Below are 21974 nucleotides of genomic sequence, written 5' to 3'. Positions count from 1 at the left end.
TGACAAGACTAGCTGACTTGATTTTCTCTTGATTAACTGATTGCATTTTGGGAAGCAGACTGCACCGAGAATGCTAACAGTTGATAAGAACAGAATTAGCCATGAGATTTACAAAAGGTTAGTGCTTGAGACTCAGAAGAGAAAATGGACAAGGGGGCAAAACTCATTACTAAAGATGATCTGAATATTGATAGTGCTATTTTTGCAGAATTTCTACAATTGCTTTGAAGCTTGATTGCTCTCCACGTTAATTGTTGCTAGTCAGGATTTACAGCACAAACGTGCACTACATTGCATTCTACTAATACTATTCCAGACTGGAATAGTTTTCCAAGTACACTTTACATTTTTTTTAATGGGGACAGAGTCTATGTGAAGATGCAATTACCTGCTTTTAAGAGCATGTTTGTACCTAATATATTTTAGTGTCACTCACACTTTATTGTCTTTCTTGATTTTACCATTTTTGGCTACAACACCCTGAACTATAATTTTTATTTATTTATAAGTTTTAGGTAACGCCACTATAAAGTAAAGTATATAACAACCAGCTTAATAATAACATTAAGGCACTGAAAGTGCAATATTAAATCACTATGTGTAATATTATGTTGGTGCTGTGAACGATTATAGGAATTTTCCAGTAGCAATTATAAATGATAATTTATAAGATTTAATCTTTAACTATTTTTCTATCTTCACCCACTCATCACCTCCCTGCCCTTCAAAGACATGTTAGCCAACCTTATGTCAGCATTTCCTAACACACAAAATGATTTACAAACATTTCTGATTGGACAAACAAACAGGTTACAAAAATCACCTGACTTGTATATTATTATTATTGATTTATTTTTTTATTTTTTTGACAAATCTCAAGACAATCCTATCTCAATCTCAGTCTTCTATAGAAAAATGTAACTCATTCTTTCACTAATGTCTTAAACCTTCCTTTCATCTTTTATCTCTGCTCTGGTCTACTTCTCTGAGCAATTTTGAAACTTTAAATTGCAGCATTTCTTATGTTTCGTAGGATAAATATCTAATGGATTTCTCATTTGTAAGTCACTTTGGATAAAAGCATCTGCTAAGTGAAAAGATTTAAATGTGTAAATGACACCTAATTCCTTAGTATCTTTCAGGAAGTAGAGAAATTTCCTCAATGGCATTTTTTTTACAGCACCTTTACAGTGGCCAGCTTTCAAATCAAACGATAGCAGGAATTTAATAGAACTGTCTCTTGCTGAGTCCCTTTCAAAAAATTACGTAGTTTAGTGAGCAAGTCAGAACTCTGTTCTTTAGTTAATGTTTTCATTTTGATCACCAGAGGTCGGCGCAAACTATCCGAGCCATGGCTGTATTTTCTCTAGATATTACAGACATGATAAGAGTGGACTTTACCCCTTTATTTCAAATAAAGGCATACGAGGCTAAAAGATTTGTTATCCACAGTTCAGAACACTAATATTCCTGTTTCACTTGTCTTTGTGTCTCAGCTCTTTTACCAGGTGAGGGGTGACATGGTTTTGAAAGTGATAGAGAACGGCAAGCATAAAGAAGTACATATTCGAGAAGGAGAGGTGAGAATAATCCAGATTTGTCTGCTTCTTAAATGGCTCTGCTATTGTTATTGTCTGACAGGCTGAATTCATGTAACAAAAGCCAATTTAGTCTATAAAGACATTTTATATGCTCAAAAGCCTGCTTATTGCTGCTGTATTCAGATGTTCCTGCTTCCAGCACGTATTCCCCACTCCCCTCAGAGACAGGCAAACACAGTAGGGCTGGTGGTGGAGAGGAGGAGGCTTCGTTCAGAGACAGATGGCCTCAGGTACCATGGGATACTACTCCCAGTCACATCCATTCTATATTACGTCTTCCATTCTCCTGTGACCTTATCTGAATCATGATACTAATTGATGCTAGATCAGGGAATAAAAGATAAAATATGTGTGTGATATTTGGTTTCCTTTTACTTTACTCTAGGTACTTTGTGGTTAATAGTACAGATGTCTTGTTTGAACGTTGGTTCTACTGTGAGAACCTTGGAACCCAACTAGTTCCCATCATCAAAGAGTAAGTCACCAGTGTTTCTCTCTCTTTTTATATAATAAAAATAAAAAATAAATAAAAAGATATAACTTATATTTAACTATATATTTATATATATAAACTTACATTTATAACAGTATCTGCATCTACTGAAATGGCAAAATTATTTGTTTAAATGATATGGAAAACGTCTCGGATTACGACTGTAACGCTGGTTCCCTGAGAGCAGGGAACGAGACACTGCGTCCTGAGACACTATTGGGGAACGCCTCAGCGTGACTGATGACGGAAGCACTGTAAAGCACAGAATGACTCTCAAATTGAGAGGAAGCCAAGAATAATATACTTCCTATTTTAATCTAGCAGAGGGGGCTTGAACCAGAAAGGCCCACGTCTCCAGCTACCGCTAAGCTAGATGTGCTATTGTATATAACTAGGACAAAGTAGCAACAGAGGCCCTGTAACAGCTTCGCAAGTAATATAGGGGCTTGAGGGAACGGAGGCCGACTAGCCCTTTTTTAAATTATTTTTTTAAAGGAATTGGCCTACAGTCAGGTCCATAAATATTGGGACATCGACACAATTCTAATCTTTTTGGCTCTATACACCACCACAATGGATTTGAAATGAAACGAACAAGATGTGCTTTAACTGCAAACTTTCAGCTTTAATTTGAGGGTATTTACATCCAAATCAGGTGAACGGTGTAGGAATTACAACAGTTTGTATATGTGCCTCCCACTTTTTAAAGGACCAAAAGTAATGGGACAATTGGCTGCTCAGCTGTTCCATGGCCATGTGTGTGTTATTCCCTCATTATCCCATTTACAAGGATCAGGTAAAAGGTCCAGAGTTCATTTCAAGTGTGCTATTTGCATTTGGAATCTGTTGCTGTCAACTCTCAATATGAGGTCCAAAGAGCTGTCACTATCAGTGAAGCAAGCCATCATTAGGCTGAAAAAACAAAACAAACCCATCAGAGAGATAGCAAAAACATTAGGTGTGGCCAAATCAACTGTTTGGAACATTCTTAAAAAGAAAGAACGCACCGGTGAGCTCAGCAACACCAAAAGACCCGGAAGACCGCGGAAAACAACTGTGGTGGATGACCGAAGAATTCTTTCCCTGGTGAAGAAAACACCCTTCACAACAGTTGGCCAGATCAAGAACACTCTCCAGGAGGTAGGTGTATGTGTGTCAAAGTCAACAATCAAGAGAAGACTTCACCAGTGAATACAGAGGGTTCACCACAAGATGTAAACCATTGGTGAGCCTCAAAAACAGGAAGGCCAGATTAGAGTTTGCCAAACAACATCTAAAAAAGCGTTCACAGTTCTGGAACAAAGATCAACTTGTACCAGAGTGATGGGAAGAGAAGAGTATGGAGAAGGAAAGGAACTGCTCATGATCCAAAGCATACCACCTCATCAGTGAAGCATGGTGGTGGTAGTGTCATGGCGTGGGCATGTATGGCTGCCAATGGAACTGGTTCTCTTGTATTTATTGATGATGTGACTGCTGAAAAAAGCAGCAGGATGAATTCTGAAGTGTTTATTATCTGCGATTATACAGCAAAATGCTTCAGAACTCATTGGACGGCGCGTCACAGTGCACATGGACAATGACCCGAAGCATACTGCGAAAGCAACCAAAGAGTTTTTTAAGGGAAAGAAGTGGAATGTTATGCAATGGCCAAGTCAATCACCTGACCTGAATCCGATTCAGCATGCATTTCACTTGCTGAAGACAAAACTGAAGGGAAAATGCCCCAAGAACAAGCAGGAACTGAAGACAGTTGCAGTAGAGGCCTGGCAGAGCATCACCAGGGATGAAACCCAGCGTCTGGTGATGTCTATGCTTTCCAGACTTCAGGCTGTAATTGACTGCAAAGGATTTGCAACCAAGTATTAAAAGGTGAAAGTTTGATTTATGATTGTTAATCTGTCCCATTACCAGTAATTGACTGCAAAGGACTTGCAACCAAGTATTAAAAGGTGAAAGTTTGATTTAGGATTGTTAATCTGTCCCATTACTTTTGGTCCCTTAAAAAGTGGGAGGCACATATACAAACTTTTGTAAAGCCTGACCCACTTCACCTGATTTGGATGTAAATACCCTCAAATTAAAGCTGAAAGTCTGCAGTTAAAGCACATCTGTGACCCTGGAGAACAAAATCAGTCTTATGTGTAATTTTTTTTTAATTGAGATTTATACATAATCTGAAAGCTGAATACATAATCTTTCCATTGATATTAGGTTTGTTATGATATGACAATATTTGGCCTAGATACAACTATTTGAAAATCTGGAAACTGAGGGTGCAGAAATATTGAGAAAATCGCCTTTAAAGTTGTCCATTTCTATAGGCGATTGTGCTGCATCCACTCACAAAAATAATTTTTTTATATATATTTAAGGTGGGAAATTTACAAAATATCTTCATGGATCATGATCTTTACTTAATATCCTGATGATTTTTGGCATAAAAGAAAAATTGATAATTTTGACCCATACAATGTTTTGTTGGCTATTGCCACAAATATACCAGTGCGACTTAAGACTGGTTTTGTGATCCAGGGTCACATCTTGTTAGTTTCATTTCAAATCCATTGTGGTGGTGTATAGAGCCAAAAAGATTAGAATTATGTCGATGTCCCAATATTTATGGACCTGACTGTAACTATGTTCTACCTCCTAAAGGCTAGCTGGAGGAGGCTAAAGAATGCCAACAACTCTTCCACAATAAAACTATGGAGCTACAGGGAACTGAGATCTCTGTAAAACGATTCTCACTACTGGGAGGAGATCTAACAAAGCTCACACCTGTTATTTGGAGAGCGGAAGCCGCAGACATTCTGTTATTATGTTGAAAGGCGTGCTTGCTAACAAAAAGCCCGAGCTGGTCCGTCAGACATCATTCCAGCCCTTTCAAGGGCCTGATGTTGCGTGAGGAGGGGGAAGGAGGCGATGTTATTTGCCTCTGCTGGTTCCAGGACGCTGGTCGCATCTGAACTGGATCACTTCCCTGAGGTCCTGCTTCTCGTTGCATGAGGAGGCGCACAAGCACAGCACTGTCTCTCTGGCCCCACCTTCGGTCCTCAGACCGAGATGGGCCAGGGCCCCCTGACTGGGACCGGCATGGTATACAAGATCTAAAGGTAACTGAACACGCTTTCGCCTCTCTGAATTTCCAGACCACTGCCTCGACGGATATGCCAAACAATTCTAAGGGTGAAACTGGGGCATCGAGAAGAAAGGCCTTCTCTTTCTCCCCGATGCTCGCCAAGTTCACCCACAGGTGTCTCTCCGTGGCCACCATAGCCGCCATCGATCTCCCGACCACACCGGTAGTCTGCTTGGTGGCCCGGAGAGCCAGGTCTGTGGTGCGGCGCAACTCAGCGACCGTGTCAGGGGAAAGACCCGGACCCTGGTCCAAGTCTCTCAGCAGGTCAGCTTGATATACATTGCTATTGTGTGCAGTGCAGCACCAGCCTGACCCGCTGCCACACATGCCCTGCCATTTATGCGTGATGTAGTCTTAAGTGGCTTAGATGGCAAGGCTGGAGCTTTCTGCATTGATGTCTCACCCAGCGAGAGATAGCTTGCAAACATCTCTTCAATGGGAGGCATTGACTTACACCCATGCTCGCACATTCCCTCGATATTTGCATAGTTTGCATGCTGATATCGATGGATGTGGGCAGAGTACGGGTTCTTCCATACCTTCTCAATCTCGGAATGCAGATCGGGAAGGCTCACAGGAGCTGGTGGATTGTGGCCAGAAAGAAACGGCTCGTCCAGCCTTCCCCGAGCGGTCTCTTCCATCCCGCAACTCGTGCCTGGCGGTAGCGTGCTCCGTTACCTCCAACAGCTCAGCATACATGGGGCAGGGGAGCTTGAAGCCAGAAGAGCACTGGTTGCTGGACCAGAAGTTCTGTTTTCATTCTTCGTAGTAGTATGTAATAAAAGCATGTGAAACTTCAATATTCTGTTCCTTAGTTACAGCAAATATACACACATATAGCAAATATACCTTGCATATAGGGATGTGCCAAATACCTTATAATTACTTAAAAACAAAATAAATTCTAATGAATAATATAAAGAATACAAAAATAAAAATAAAGTCATTGGGGTCTCTCAGTAGTCCTCTCAGTTTTTTCATGTGCATATGCATGTAAGCACAAATAATGACTTGCTTTTGTATATATCAGGTTTATGGATTCCAAACAGCATAAAACAGGAAAACCTGATCCAGGTAAATAGAGTAGTTCCCTTTACTGTTTGTTGTGTGTCATGCACGATGAAACAATGTGAAATACCTTTACATTTAACATGCCATTATTTTTATAGTGCTATTGTTCAGGGGTCTCCTGATGACTTGTTCTTCTCTATTTCTGAAGGTTTTGTGTAATATTAAAGGGTTAGTTCACCCAAAAATGAAAGTTCTGTCAATTACTCAGCCTTATGTCATTCCAAACCTGTAAGACCTTCATTCATCTTTCTTCTCTTCCGTGTCAGTCTCTGACGCTGTTCTCATTGCAAACACAGTGCAGCACTTCCGGGTTCTACGTCAGAACGCCGGCTCAGTATTGACATTCGTTGTGGTGCTGACATGAACAGTGTCAGAGACTCACTTGGAAGAGAAGAAATTGTTGAATAAAGTTGTTATTTTTGTTTGTTTTTGCGCACAGAAAGTATTCTTGTCGCTTCATAAAATTAAGGTTGAACCACTGTAGTTGCATGGACTATTTTAACGACATGGATGTCTTTACTACCTTTCTGGTCCTTGAAAGTGGTGCAGTCTATGCGGTGGGGATCAGAAAGCTCTCGGATTTAATCAAAATATCTTCATTTGTGTTCCGAAGATGAACGAAGGTCTCACGGGTTTGGAACGACATGTGGGTGAACTATTCAGTGTATTAAAGGAGAACTCCGGTGAATTTTTAAGTTAATCTTGATCGTTAGACCTTTGTGAGTATTGTCTATAGAAAAAAAAAACGAACCGGATTGGTGCTTGCAACGCGGAGCTGTTACAGTTAATGCCCAGAGCTCCCATTCAGCTAAAACGGCAGTTCTGGGGGCATAAACCTAAAGATTGTCTTTGTGCCTCTTAACAGACACAAAATGCAATTAAAATGTCTGTCCAACATGAACAGGGCCCTTACATGACAACAAGATGCGTTTAGCAACTTAGCCATTGTTTAAACTCACCTAAATAGTGTTTTAGACGGCTAGCTGTAGTCTCGCGCTGAAGTCTCGTGGGAACTCAGTTGTAGCCGGAACACGACGCTCCTCCCACGCGCGATTTTTTTCCCCAAACCACTTCAGCGGAAATCCCGCCCTGCAGCTGATTTAATTGGTTTAGGTTACAGTGACGATTGACATGACCAATGAAAACCTTAGAATCAGCTGCAGGGCGGGATTTCCCCTGAAGTGGTTAAAAAATTTTTTTTTTTTAAATCACGTGCACTTTTTCCGGCTACAACTGAGTTCCCACGGGACTTCAGCGCGAGACTACAGCCAGCTGTCTAAAACGCTATTTAGGTGAGTTTAAACAATGGCTAAGTTGCTAAACGCATCTCGTTGTCATGTAAGGGCCCTGTTCATGTTGGACAGACATTTTAATTGCATTTTGTGTCTGTTAAGAGGCACAAAGACAGAACTGAAAGGTTAAGAAAGGTTTATGCCCCCAGAACTGCCGTTTTAGCTGAATGGGAGCTCTGGGCATTAACTGTAACAGCTCCGCGTTGCAAGCACCGATCCGGTTCATTTTTTTTTTCTATAGACAGTACTCACAAAGGTCTAACGATCAAGATTAACTTAAAAATTCACCGGAGTTCTCCTTTAATGACAATTTTATTTTTGGGGGTGATCTAACACTTTAAGTGATGTCGGTGCCAGGCCTGACTCACATGGTACCTCAAACAAGATCAGACAGACAGACAAAAAAAAAAAAAAAAAAATTGTTGTTAATATCAAGTAGCCGTTATACACTGTGGTAACTTATTTCTTGTACTTAATAATTTGGTTTATCCAGTAACTGTTTAATTTTTGCAGCTGAACCCATCCAGCCAGCCCCATACCCACTTAACACTATGGATGTGATGACACCGTTCTGCTTCAGTGAGTGGGTGGAAAAGCAGAAGCCTGCCTTGGCCTATGGTCAGCCGGTTAATATGTTTGGAGCAAAGTTTGAGACTGAGGTGAGGAGAAGGCGGCTAGCTAAACCAATCAGTCCTACTTCCTGCAAGAGTCAGTCAGATGAGATCCAATCAGAGGTCTGACTATGAGCAATTTCTCATCAGAAAGGTATCGACATAAGCATAAGGTAGAGTCAAGTCAAGTCAATTCACATTTATTTATATAGCACTTTTTACAATACAGATTGTTTCAAAGCAGCTTTACAGAGATAACAGGAAAATAATGCAAAAAAAGTTTGTTTCCAGAAGAAAATTGCATCACAGTCCAGCTTAAGTAAGTTCAGTGATGTTTCATTTTTGTTTAAAAAAAGTTATTAATTTAGTTCATTTATATATATATATATATATAGCCACTTTGAAGTAAACCGTGATATCATCGTCCAGCTCAGTTCAGTTCTTGTATAATAGTGTCAATGCAGGAAGATCAATATTATTGTTGAATATTAAATTAAATGTTAAATTTAAAGGATTAGTTCACCTCAAAATGAAAATTTCCTGATAATTTACTCACCCCAATGCCATCCAAGATGTTCATGTCTTTCTTTCTTCCGTGAAAAAGAAAGTAAGTTTTTTGAGGAAAACATTTCAGGATTTTTCTCCACACAATGGACTTCAACGGTAACCAAATTGTTGAAGTCCAAATAAATGCAGTTTCAAAGGGCTCTGAAGTGCTTCAAAGGGCTCTGCACGATCCTAGCTGAGGAATAGGGTCTTATCTAGCGAAACGATTTGGATGACGTGCATCATCAATATCATCAACATGTATGTTAGACCCTATACTGACTAAGCTACTGAAAGAAATGCTTCCAGAGGTCATAGATCATCTTCTTAATATCATTAATTCATTTTTGTCACTAGGATATGTACCAAAAACTTTTAAGCTGGCTATTATTAAACCTTTTATTAAAAGTAATTAGTTAATGACAGGCCGATCTCAAATCTACCCTTTGTCATCCCTAGTCATCCAAATTTTTACATCAGCTATGCATTCCTTTAATTTCTTGAATTGTCAAGTTTCGTCGGGGTGCGAAGAGATATACAGCTGAGTATCATCGGCATAACAGTGAAAACTAATCACATGCTTCCCAATGATATCTCCCAAGGGTAGCATGTACAGAGTGAACAGCAACGGTCCTAGTTCTGAGACTTGTGGTACTCACTGCTACTTACTGCTACAAACTGATAACGGTCAGATATGATTCAAACCATGCTAATGCAATTTCACTAATACCAACATCATTTTTGAGTCTATTTAAAAGAATGTTGTAGTCAATGGTATCAAATGCAGCACTAAGAGCAAGTAACACTAATAGAGAGATACAACCACGATCGGATGATAAGAGCAAATTATTTGTAACTCTATGAGAGCAATCTGAGTACTATGGTACGGTCCAAATCCTGACTGGAAATCCTCGCAGATACCATTTCTTTCTAAAAAGGAACATTGTTGTGAGGATTCTGCTTTTTCTAGTATCTTTGACAAAAAGGGTAGATTTGAGATCGGCCTGTAATTAACTAATTACTGTATGTACGATCAAGTTAGGTTTTTTTAATAAAAGGTTTAATAATAGCCAGCTTAAAAGTATTTGGTACATATCCTAGTGACAAAAATGAATTAATGATATTAAGAAGATGATCTATGACCTCTGGAAGCATTTCTTTCAGTAGCTTAGTCAGTATAGGGTCTAACATACATGTTGATGATTTAGATGATTTAATGAGTTTAGACAATTCTTCCTCTCCTATTGCAACGAATGAATGGATTTTTTCCTCAGGGACACTACCTGAGGAAACACAGTGCCTCAGGCATTGCCTGATGTGATAATGTAGTAGATGGTTGCATAGTTATAATTTTCTCTCTAATATTATCAATCTTGTAAGTAAATAAGTTCATAAAGTCATTTCTGCTATGCTCTTTGGAAACTTCAGAAGTAGGAGCTTTATTTCTTTTTAATTTAGCCACTGTGTCAAATAAATACCTAGGGTTGTGTTTGTATTCTTCTAAGAAGGCCGAAAAATAAGCAGATCTAGCAGTTTTTAAGGCTTTTCTGTACGCAATCGTGCTCTCTCTCCACGAAATTCGGAAAAATGTCTAGTTTTGTTTTCTTCCAGATGTGCTCCATTTTTCTGGCTGCTCTCTTAAGGGCCCGAGTGTGCTCGTTGTACCACGGCATTGGACTATTTTCTTTAATCTTCTTTAAGCGCAAAGGCGCAACTGTGTCTAAAGTGCTGGAAAAGAGAGAGTCAAAAGTCGCAATATCGAGTTCTTCTTAGCTATCTGGGATGCTGAGGAGATGAAACTGATCAGGAATATTATAGCCAAGTCGGCTTTTTAACCTTGGCTAAATGGAGTATACACGAGACTAAATAATGATCTGAGATGTCATCGCTTTGCTGCAGAATTTCAATGGCATTAACAATTTCCATGTGACAATATTAGATCTAAAGTATGATTATGACAATGAGTGGGTCCTGACGCGCAGGGCTGGACTGGGACAAAAAATCGGCCCAGACTGGCCCACTATATGATCATAAACACCACCCATCTTTGCACGCCCTTAATTATATGCATACCAACTCCTATTCCTTAAAACCACTAATGCCATGTAATGAGTGAGTATAGGAACGAGTGAAAATTTGACATTTATTAATTAATACAGTTGAACTATACTCCACAGTGATGAATCCTAAAACAAGCTATAAGCTGCAATGGCATAGCAATACCAGTGTTTCTCACAGGATTTTTGGTAAAACTGTGGTGGGTGGACCTCGGTCCTTCTAGGGGTCCTTCTCCTTCATTTTAATGTTAAATTCATCAATCTGGTGCACTTTGAGAGTTCAAAATTAAAAGCTCCAACCCATATTCAGTGTGCAAATTAAACAAAAAATTCAAACCTCTTTTAGTTACAGTGTCTATTTACATTACACCTACTACATAATAATAGTTATAATATTAATCCAATGACAGTAATAGCCAAATTTTGTAAAACAAATGCACAAAAAAATAAAGGAAACTTTCATAATTAGTTTTGTACCAATTTCTATACTTGAAAGAGATAAGCACATGATCTTTTATTTTGACGCAAACTGCATCAAGCTTTTATTTTGGCGGAAAACATGGTTTACAAACGCCTCTCATTAAATTTCTAGTGAATTGCGGTAATCGCCTTTATATACTGTCTATGTAATCGTCAACTATGCAATGTGGAAATAATCTGTAACTGGGTTATGGGTTCCTACACTCGATCATGACATAGCTTAAGTGTTTTGAAAGTAGTTCTGCTTACCGCAGGCTCTACACTTTCTCATCTCTCTCCTGATCCTCCTCACTATCATCATCATCACTGGAGCTGATGAAGGGCAGAAAACATATATTTTGACACATTTTACAGTGTCTGCTTTAAGGGCCTGGTTCTATTTTTTCACGCTATTTCTCTGCACAATCCTTGCGTTTCTTCTCCATCTCGCAGACTATTTTGACAGATACAACGGACACTGCTGCACGCTCGCTCACTCGTTTAAAGTTGTGATTGGGCCAGCCCAGTGTCAATCAAGAAAAGAACCAATGGGCCGCTGATCTACGTGTTTCATGGGCTGGTCTGTCAGAAAAAAAACAACTAACACTGACTTTTTTTGACCACTGCATTACACCGGCACAAACCCAGCGGCGCCAATTAAGCAAAACAAAACAAAACGAATGGGCCGCCGATGTACACATTTTATGGGCCGTTAAAAAAAAATAAAAAAAAATAAAAAAATGATGTATGAGTATGAGATGTATCGGCCCAAAAAGCACGTCGGCCCACCGGGCAAATGCCCGGTATGCCCGATGGCCAGTCCAGCCCTGCTGACACGTTTTGTCTAACTCCAATAGAGTTCAGAATGTCTCTAAATGCCATCCCAATGCGTCTTTTACGTTATCTATATGTATTTTAAAATCACCAACAATTAGTGCTTTTAGTGCTTTTGAAGTAAAGGATTGAATATTCAGCAACCCAAGCTTTATCATTTGTTCATCTGTGTTATATTTATTTTTTATTTGTTGAACATCGATTCAATTTTTACCCTTAAATGGGTTTGGGGGAACAGACACAGTCTCTATATGATGATATCTAGGTGAAATAGTCTCTATATGATGGGATTTATCTGACCTCAGTGACGTGAGACAGGTAACAGATGGTCGGTTTAGCCAGTCTGTCTGCTTCCTGACCTGAGCCCCAATTCATGTTTGAGCTCTAAGACTATGTGCCATATTACTAGAGAGAAGAGCAGCACCATCCCAGGAGGGATGAATACCATCTCTTTTCAACAGGTCAGGTCTGCCCCAAAAACTTTTCCAATAGTCTATGAACCCTATATTATTTTGACACCACTTACAGCCAGCCATTGAGTGAGCGCAGTCTACTAAGTATCTCATCACTCTGGCGAACAGGAAGGGGGCCAGAGCATATTACAGTGCCTGACATCATACTTGCGAGTTCACACACCTCTTTAATGTTAATTTTAGTGATCTCTGCCTGGCGAACTCGAACGTCATTATTGCCGACGTGAATAATAATCTTAGAGAATTTACGATTAGCATTAGCCAGTACTTTTAAATTTGCTTTGATGTCAGGCGCTCTGGCTCCCGGCAAACGTGACTATGGTGGCTGGTGTCTCTATTTTCACGTTCAGTGTAATAGAATCGCCAATAACTAGGGCACTTTCAGCAGGATTCTCAGTGGGTGTTTCAATGAGTGGGGAGAATCTATTTGTTATTGTAATCGGAACGGAAGAGTAGTGTTTTGTCCCGCGACTACAGCGTCTCACGGTCACCCAGTTGCCTTGCTGCACAGGCTGTACAGCCGTAACCGAACAATGTACAGAGTTCACTAAGCTAGTCGCATCCAAAGGTATCCAATGCCCTTGCATTCTTACTATCCTCGATTAAAGTTTGGATGTGTGTCTCTAGTTCCGAAATCTTCTCCATCAGCCTGACTATCTATCTTCTCCATCAGCCTGACTATCTCCCTGCATTTATCACATGAAATAGCCCTCTGTGCTGACAGAGAAGCACAGCCCTCTGTGCTGACAGAGAAGGCTATGCTATACATGTGACACGAAGTGCAAGTGACAATAACAGGAGAAGACATTATTCACTGTGTTTGTTGACTGATCCTACTCACCACAGTTGTTTGATGGACTTGTAAAAGGCGCGAGTGCACACGAGACGGCAAGCACGGATGGCAGGTTAACAGGCTAGCAATATACTAGCGTGTTGTTAAATTATACGTTTATCTCTGTAAAGCTACTTTGAAACAATCTACATAGTTAAAAGCGCTATATAAATGAAGATGACTTGACTTGACTTGACTTGTGCTAGCGATAACGATTAAGATAAAAGCTAGCGATGTCAGATTAATAATAATCTAATAATCTAATCCCTAATAAACAAAAGTACAACAAGAAGGTAGAGCACGCTTATCATCTACTGTGGTTCTCATCTCACACTCAGAACTCAATAACGTCATCACGCACAGCACACGTCATGAATGACGTGATCAGTCTCTTAAAGGGCACACCGCACAATAATGTGATGCATGTAAATACACAGTTTCATTCGTTACAGGATGACTCTACCATTTACTATCTCTATTATAGTAACGTATAGCTGTCACGTTTTGAGTTTGTTTTTGATCTGTTTTTCTGTTCTGTTCATGTCTGTGTTTCTTAGGGTACGTTTACACGACAACGATATGCTTAAAATTGTTGAAAACAGACATAGTTGAAAACAGTGTCGTGTAAACAGCCCCTAAATTAGTTCCCTTTCAAGGGAACTCGCGTTGCGTCGAAATGACGCTATGGGAACGCTTTGCGTGATGACGTCTTGAAGCACATGTAAAATCAGTCCAATGGTGTGGCGGAACGTCAGAGGCGGGTGACGTCACGTACCAGGAAGCTATAAAAGCCGGCCCGAAACAGAAAACGAAAGCTTTCTGAGTCTTCAGTTGCGCTCTGTGTTGAATCTGTCCTTGTTATTTGGTGTTGTCTGTCTTTATTATATATATATATATTCAGTATGGCGAGCAAGCAGCAGTTTAGAGTGTGTGTCCATCCCTGCCCGCGTTATTTAACGGGAGGTGATACTCACACTCTTTGTGTTGTTTGTTTGGGTGAGGAGCATGCCCAGTCAGCACTCGAGGGTGGTGACTGTGTGCATTGCGAGGCGCTTCCATTGCGTACGCTCCGATCCCGCTTGGCTCGGTTCAATCCCGACCACGTTCCCCAGGGCTTGGGTCCCGCCGCTGCCGAGGCACGGCGTCGATCTCAGACCTGGGGTTCACAAATGGATTTATCAGTGGATGTTGAGACGGGCTCTGCCTTATCTCAACATCCTTCTGATAGATCCAGTGCCTCTCATCAGGGTGTGGAAGCACGCGCGTTATTTAACGGGAGGTGATACTCACACTCTTTGTGTTGTTTGTTTGGGTGAGGAGCATGCCCAGTCAGCACTCGAGGGTGGTGACTGTGTGCATTGCGAGGCGCTTCCATTGCGTACGCGCCGATCCCGCTTGGCTCGGTTCAATCCCGACGAACGCTTCCTGCCATCTCGTACACAGCCTCAGCGAAGAAGCCTTCCGTTTTTCCCCGATCTCCACACCGAGGTGTCGAAATCGTGGGGAAAACCGGTTTCATACAGAGTGTATGCACCACAAACAGCAACAAAATCCAGAAACCAGTCTCGAGAGACTGGTACCTCTAGTAGAATCTTTGACAGCGTGGAAGCTACTGTCAAATGTTTCTCGTTGGGTCCTGCAGACCGTGGAAAAAGGGTATTAGATACAATTCTATTAACGCCCACCGCGGTTTATGGGGGTCCTGCCCACAGTGGTGGGCCCCGAGCAGGTTCTGGTTATGGAACAGGAAGTAAACACTCTGTTAGAGAAAGGGGCCATAGAATATGTACCCCCCTCCAACAGGGAAACCGGGTTTTACAGCCGGTACTTCATAGTTCCAAAAAAGGACGGGGGATTGCGTCCCATTTTAGATCTTCGAGTTCTGTGCGAGTCAGCCATGCAGCTCAAGTTCAAAATGTTAACCTTGAGACAAATCGTGCCACAGATCAGGTCCGAGGACTGGTTTGTCACGATAGACCGCAAGGACGCATATTTCCATCCGTCTGTGTCATTGGAAGTTCCTGAGGTTTGCTTTCGGGGGCAAAGCATACCAATATCGAGTTCTTCCATTCGGCCTGGCTTTATCACCCCGCACTTTCACCAAATGCGTGGATGCAGCTCTGGCGCCTCTGCGCCTCCGGGGTATTCGCATCACGAACTACATCGACGATTGGTTGATTTTAGCTCAGTCGCATTAGTTGGCGGTTCAACATCGAGATGTTGTTCTCGCCCATATGAAAGAGTTGGGGTTACGGCTGAACGCCAAGAAGAGTGTGCTTTCTCCATTTTTAGAGGACCACTTTTTTAGGCGTGGTTTGGGATTCAGTGTCGATGCAGGCGCGCCTGTCATCGCCACGCTTCGATTCCATCCTGGCAGCTGTGAGAAGTGTAAAGCTAGGCCAGCTACTCACTGTGAAACAGTTCCAGAGACTGTTGGGTCTCATGGCAGCAGCTTCCAACGGGATACTTTTGGACTGCTGCACATAAGGCCCCTGCAGTGGTGGCTCAGGACCAGAGGGTTTTTCCCTGAGGGGCAACCCATTTCGCACAATCAAGGTCACGCGGTGATGCCTACGTGCCTTGGTTATGTGGAAGAAACCTTGGTTCCTGTCCCAGGGCCCAGTGCTGGGAGCTCCTTGTCGTCGCAAACTGCTAACGACGGATGCTTCCCTCACGGGTTGGGGAGCGATCCTGAGGGTCGCTCATCTCAAGGTCTGTGGGAAGACCATCATCGTTCCTGGCATTCTATAGCCTAGAGATGTTAGCTGTCTTCCGGGCTCTGAGGAGCTTTATCACAGGTCTCAGGGGACACCATGTGTAGTACATACGGACAACACGTCGGTAGTCGCCTATATCAAGGGGGTTTGCGCTGGCACGCCATATCCTCTTGTGGTCCCAGGGGAAGTTGCTGTCACTCAGGCAGCCTACATCCCCGGGGTCCAGAATATAGGAGCAGACACTCTGTCGAGGCAGGGGCCGAGGCCCGGGGAATGGTGGCTCCACCCCCGAGGTGGTGGAGCTGATATGGAAATTAAGTGGATCTGTTTGCGTCTCGAGAGACGTCTCACTGTCCACTTTGGTTCTCCTTCACGCATCCAGCTCCTCTGGGACTGGATGCTATGGTACAGACGTGGCCGAGGCTACGTCTGTACGCCTTTCCCCCAGTTGCTCTGCTCCCGGGAGTTCTGGAAAGAGTTCGCAGGGACCGGGTTTGCCTGCTTCTTAGCCCCGCGCTGGCCGGGCAGAGTATGGTTTCCCGATCTTGTGTCCCTCCTCGACGGGCCTCCTCTGGAGCTACCCGTCAGGAGGGACCTTCTGTCCCAAGCAGGGGGCTCGATTTTTCACCCCCGACCAGAACTGTGGAACCTGTGGGCTTGGCCTCTGAGGGGGCCCAGCTCATAGAGTCAGGTCTCTCAACTGAGGTTGTTGAGACCATTCTACAGTCCAAGCTCCCTCCACGAGGAAACTTTATGCCCTGAACTGGAGAGTATTCACCTCTTTGTGTAGTGACCGTCGGTTGGATCCAGTCAACTGCCCAATTGGTACAGTTCTGGAGTTCCTGCAGGACCGGTTCACTGCAGGTCTGACCCCGTCCACTTTAAAGGTTTATGTGGCGGCCGTAGGTGCTTACCACAGTCCTTTGGGTGGAATGTCTGTGGGGAAAGACTCCTTTGGTATCTCGTTTCCCTCGTGGCACTTGGAGGTCCTCCTCCCTTTCGAAATCGACCAGGAGGCGAATAATTTGCTTTGCCCTGTTCGGGCGTTAGACGCGTATGTCCACAGAGCTGCCCTGTGGCGTAAAAGTGACTTTTGCTCCCCTAACAAGGGAGGTCCAGTGTCTAAGCAAAGGATGAGCAAGTGGGTGGTTGAGACTATCTCACTTGCTTATGAGGCGGCTGGACACCCTTCTCCTTTGGCTGTCCGGTCGCTCTCTACTAGGAGTATGGCGGCCTCTAAGGCCCTTATATCAGGAGTATCGTTACAGGACGTCTGTGGTGCGGCAGGCTGGTCCTCACCGCACACCTTTGTCAGGTTCTACTCTCTGGATTTAGACTCTGCTCCAGGGTCTCATGTTTTGTCTTCTTAGTGCTGCTCACATGATTACACACAGGACAGACATTTGTAGCTATGGAGGCGTTGGTATAGACGTTCCCATAGCGTCATTTCGACGCAACGCGAGTTCCCTTGAAAGGGAACGCCTCGGTTACGACTGTAACCTCGGTTCCCTGAAGAGGGAACGAGCGTTGCGTCGCCTTGCCATATCTCCTTCATGCCTGTCAGCGCGACTTCAGACTTTACGAAGCTTTCGTTTTCTGTTTCGGGCCGGCTTTTATAGCTTCCTGGTACGTGACGTCACCCGCCTCTGACGTTCCGCCACACCATTGGACTGATTTTACATGTGCTTCAAGACGTCATCACGCAAAGCGTTCCCATAGCGTCATTTCGACGCAACGCTCGTTCCCTCTTCAGGGAACCGAGGTTACAGTCGTAACCGAGGCGTTTTCTAGTTTGTTTCAGTCATCCTCCGTTCCCTGTCTGTTTGTCACCATAGTTACGGATTGATTTGAGTATTCAGTTCAGGTGTTCCTCGTTTTAGTTACCCTTTGTTTGCTGTGTATATAAGCCCTCAGTTTTAGGGTACGTTTACAATGATATGCTTAAAATGGAGAAGTATTTCCTTTGAGTTGTCAGTGTACAGATGACACCATTGTCAAACCAATTCACACGGATCCACGAAAACTACTAAAAATGCTGTATTCTGCTGCCAGGCCAATAGATGGCGATTGACGTCTTCGTCTTCAGAGATTCACGTTTTTGCTGTTTACACGGAGACCGTTTTCAAAAACTTGCACTTTGAAAGTGTACTTGTACTTTTCAGGCACCCAAAACGCCATTGTCATGTAAATGAACGGCCAAAACGCATAACATTTCTTATGTTTTTAGTTGAAAACGGTGTCATGTAAACAGCCCCTGAGTTAGTTATTGGTTCTCTTATTAGTCTAGGTTAAATGCTGTATAGTCTGTTTGATGCTGGTCTGCCTGGGTTTTCCTGAGTTTCTTGGTTTTGAATTTAAAATAAAAGTTTTTCCTCGGTTCTGCACTCCTTCATTGAGAGAGTCTTTAAGATGCAACGTGAAAATAACAATATAAAGGTTTGGTCAAGAATCAAGCTATGGCAGTGATGCATATGCTGACTTAGATTTTCTCTCTGTTAGACGCTACTCTTTGGTCCTGGGATATCTGAATCCTCTAGAAGACGAACTGATGGCTGGATTTGGCAGCTGGTAACATCTATTCTTTATATTGTTACATAATTTCTTCATTACGTTTTTTGTTTAATATTTATGTTCCCTCTGTTTTATATTTATTTTAGCTTTATACTTTCCTTCTCTTTTCCTACTTTGGATTGTGTTTTATTTAGGAGGGGTCCTCCAATGTCTTCATGAATGGCAAGGAGTACATCCTGTCTGCAGGGTATTGTCTTCTTATTTTTGGAGAGACAGAGTAAGTGTGATGAGCATTTGTGTTACTGGTGTGTGTAAAAGAGGTCATGAAATGCAGTTCCAGATTTTGCACCAAAAGCGGTCCATTATTTGTAAAAAAAAATGTCCATCCTTATTTACACTCTCTGGGAAAGGGGCGTTACCTCAGCAGAAACGAAAGTAAATGCCCACTGCTGTGATTGCATCATATCCATGGCAAAAGACAATAGAACCCATTATAATCTGTGATGCTGTCAACACTGGATGCACTCGACAGTAAACTGATGCCTCGTTCTATTTCTGACGTACTCCAAGCTGACTGAACAATAACTGAGCTTGATGGTCTTACTCCAAAGTTGATCTAATAATAAATAAATGCATAAATAAATGTATGAAGAAATGTATAAATAAATAAATGAGTATTTAAACTTTTATTTCCTTATTTATGTATAATTGTATTTATTTTTTTCCATTTATTTATTTCCACTTTTATTTATGTGTCTTTGCATTTGTCTACATTTATTTATTTATACATTTCTTTGTCTGTATGGTAATGAGTGGGGCGTGTTTTACCTCAGACATAGCAATTGAGCTCAGTGTGGCAGTGCGGAAGCTTTGAGGCCACAGTGACACCTTGTGGTGTGACCAAACTAAACGTAAGCCTTTGCAAGTCACACAGGGAATGAATGACTTTGAGATGGGCAATATGGCCAAAATCTTATATCACGGTTTAAGTCATTTAATATCACCCTAACTGTATGTACAGTTGTGGTCAGAATTAATGGCACCCCTGGTAAATATGATAAAAAATGGCTGTAAAAAATAAATCTGCATTGTTTGTTCTTTTGATCTTTCATAAAAAAAGATTCGCAAAAATCGAACCTTTCATTGAAGTAAAAGTATTGAAAGTGGGGGGTAAATCACATTATAAAATAAATGCTTTTCTCCAAAAGACACTGGCCATAATTATTGGCTCTCTGTTATTAAATACTTTTTGCAACCTCCTTTTGCCAAGATAACAGATCTGAGTTTTCTTCTAAAATGCCTGATGAGTTTGGAGAATAACTGACAAGAAATCAGAGACCATTCCTCCATACAGAATCTATCCTTCAGATTCACAAGTTCATGTTGGTGCTTCTTCTGTTCAGTTCACCCCACTCATTTTCTATAGGATTCAGTTTAGGGGACTGGGACGGCCATGGCAGAAGCTTCATTTTGTGCTCAGTTACCCATTTTTGTGTTGATTTTGATGTTTGTTTTGGACCGTTGTCCTGATGGAAGATCCAACCACGGCCCATTATAAGATTTCTAGCAGAGGCAGTCAGGTTTGATTTTTTTATCTGTTGGTTTTTGCTAGAATCCATAATACCATGTATCTGAACAAGATGTCCAGGACCTCCAGCAAAAAAAATAGGTCCACAACATATAAGATCCAGCAGTATATTTAACCATAGGCATGGGGTACTTTTTATCCCTGTTTCCACCAAACACATCTGGTGGGTTTGCTGCCAAAAAGCCCCTTTTTTTGTTTCAATCCGGTCCCTTTTGAAGTTCCAGTAATGTTTGACAACTGAATATGCTGGAGTTTATTTTTGGAGGATCAAGGAGGATTTTTCTTGAAACCCTCCCAAACAACATGTGGTTGTGTAGGGGTTGTTTGATAAATTTAGGCTTTCTGACCCCCCAAGACTCAAGTAATCTCTGCAATTCTCCATCTGTGATCCTTGGAGAGTCTTTAGCCACTCAAACTTTCCTTCTCGCCGTGCATTAAGACAATACAGACACACGTCCTCTTCCTGGCAGATCCGTAACATCTTTAGTTTATTGGAAATTCTTAATTATTGCCCTGATGGCCAAAATGGGGATTTTCAATTCTGTAGCTATTTTCTTACAGCCACTCTCTACTTTGTGATGCTCAACAATCTTTTGATGCACATCAGAACTATATTCTTTGGTTTTACTCATTGTGATGGATGATTAAGGGAATTTGGCCTTTGTGTTTCCTCATATTTAAACTCCTGTGAAACAAGAAGTGAAGACAATTTCATATTCCTAGTCCCTGGTGTGCTAAATAAAGGTAAATATTAATGGGAATGTACTTCAGAGATATTTTACTTGTAAAAAAATTCTAGGGGTGCCAATAATTGTGGCAAACGTGTTTTGGAGAAAAAACATCTATTTCACATTTCACATTTATTTCATAATGTGATTTCCTCCCCATTTTCAATTCTTTTACTTCAATGAAAGGTTAGATTTTTGCATTTTTTTTTAATGAAGGATCAGAATGATAAACAATGCAGATTTATTTTTTACAGCCATTTTTTATCATATTTACCAGGGGTGCCATTAATTCTGACCACCACTGTATATTGGGTGACCATACATGCTCTTTATCCTGGACATGGCCATAAAAAATTGTTCGGTCGGGATTTCTAAAATGTCTTGGTACACATGAACAGAAACCACATCTTCAAAAGATCTGATAACACATCTCCATGTAAGACTAGGATGTGCCTGAAATGATCCACTCACTTTTGATCACATTTAATGTAAATGCGCTGGATGTAACTGATAAGAGCTTGCGTTTATTGTCGATGAGGCTCGCACACCAGCTCAGAACGCAGAAAGGAACCAGCGCACTTTACAATGAAATCTAAAATAAGTCTGTGTAAATAGGCTATACCTCATCTTTAAGCCACTTCAGAGTCAGCTTCTGTACATTCCCCATCTGCAGTGCAAAGACTGCTTTTGTTGATACTGATTTTATTTTATTGGTAACAGCCCTATGGTGCCTTATTATTCTAATTACATTTTTTGATTAAGACAAGGCAAGTTTTTTTATATAGCACATTTCATACAAAATGAAATAACAATATAAGAAATAAAATAATAATGAAATAAAAATAGCAATATTAAGAATTTGACACATGATGATGATTTTTTTTTTTTTTTTTATGCCCCTGGAAATCAATTTAAAGAGGGAAATATATCCCGTAATGGAAAAGTTTGTTTCTGTCGCTGTCAATGTTGTTTTTGGAAGTTACTTTAAAAATGCAGTTGGCTCAAAAATCTGGGGGGGC

The 21974-nt window shown here is 41.5% G+C and overlaps 2 protein-coding genes and 1 long non-coding RNA gene across 3 annotated transcripts in view; 2 read left to right on the top strand and 1 right to left on the bottom strand.

Moving 5' to 3' along the window:
* LOC309487005 (uncharacterized protein) overlaps window positions 1-21974 on the top strand; it is a 344782-nt gene that overhangs the window by 149050 nt on the left and 173758 nt on the right. The window lies entirely within an intron of this gene.
* Window positions 1-21974, bottom strand: part of LOC309487037 — a 206986-nt gene that overhangs the window by 162492 nt on the left and 22520 nt on the right. The gene's annotated exons all lie outside the window — the stretch shown is intronic.
* Window positions 1-21974, top strand: part of haao (3-hydroxyanthranilate 3,4-dioxygenase) — a 37222-nt gene that overhangs the window by 9765 nt on the left and 5483 nt on the right. Inside the window, exons 4-10 of the mRNA XM_082154534.1 lie at window positions 1497-1580; window positions 1725-1831; window positions 1987-2076; window positions 6267-6310; window positions 8113-8258; window positions 18628-18696; window positions 18834-18916. Of these exons, the coding sequence (XP_082010660.1) occupies window positions 1497-1580; window positions 1725-1831; window positions 1987-2076; window positions 6267-6310; window positions 8113-8258; window positions 18628-18696; window positions 18834-18916 (623 nt within the window). The remainder of the gene's footprint in view (window positions 1-1496; window positions 1581-1724; window positions 1832-1986; window positions 2077-6266; window positions 6311-8112; window positions 8259-18627; window positions 18697-18833; window positions 18917-21974) is intronic.

This window comes from Leuciscus leuciscus (assembly GCF_965113295.1).
Source record: "Leuciscus leuciscus genome assembly, chromosome: 22".
Classification (NCBI taxonomy): Eukaryota; Metazoa; Chordata; class Actinopteri; order Cypriniformes; family Leuciscidae; genus Leuciscus; species Leuciscus leuciscus.
This window is presented reverse-complemented; position numbering and strand designations above follow the sequence as displayed.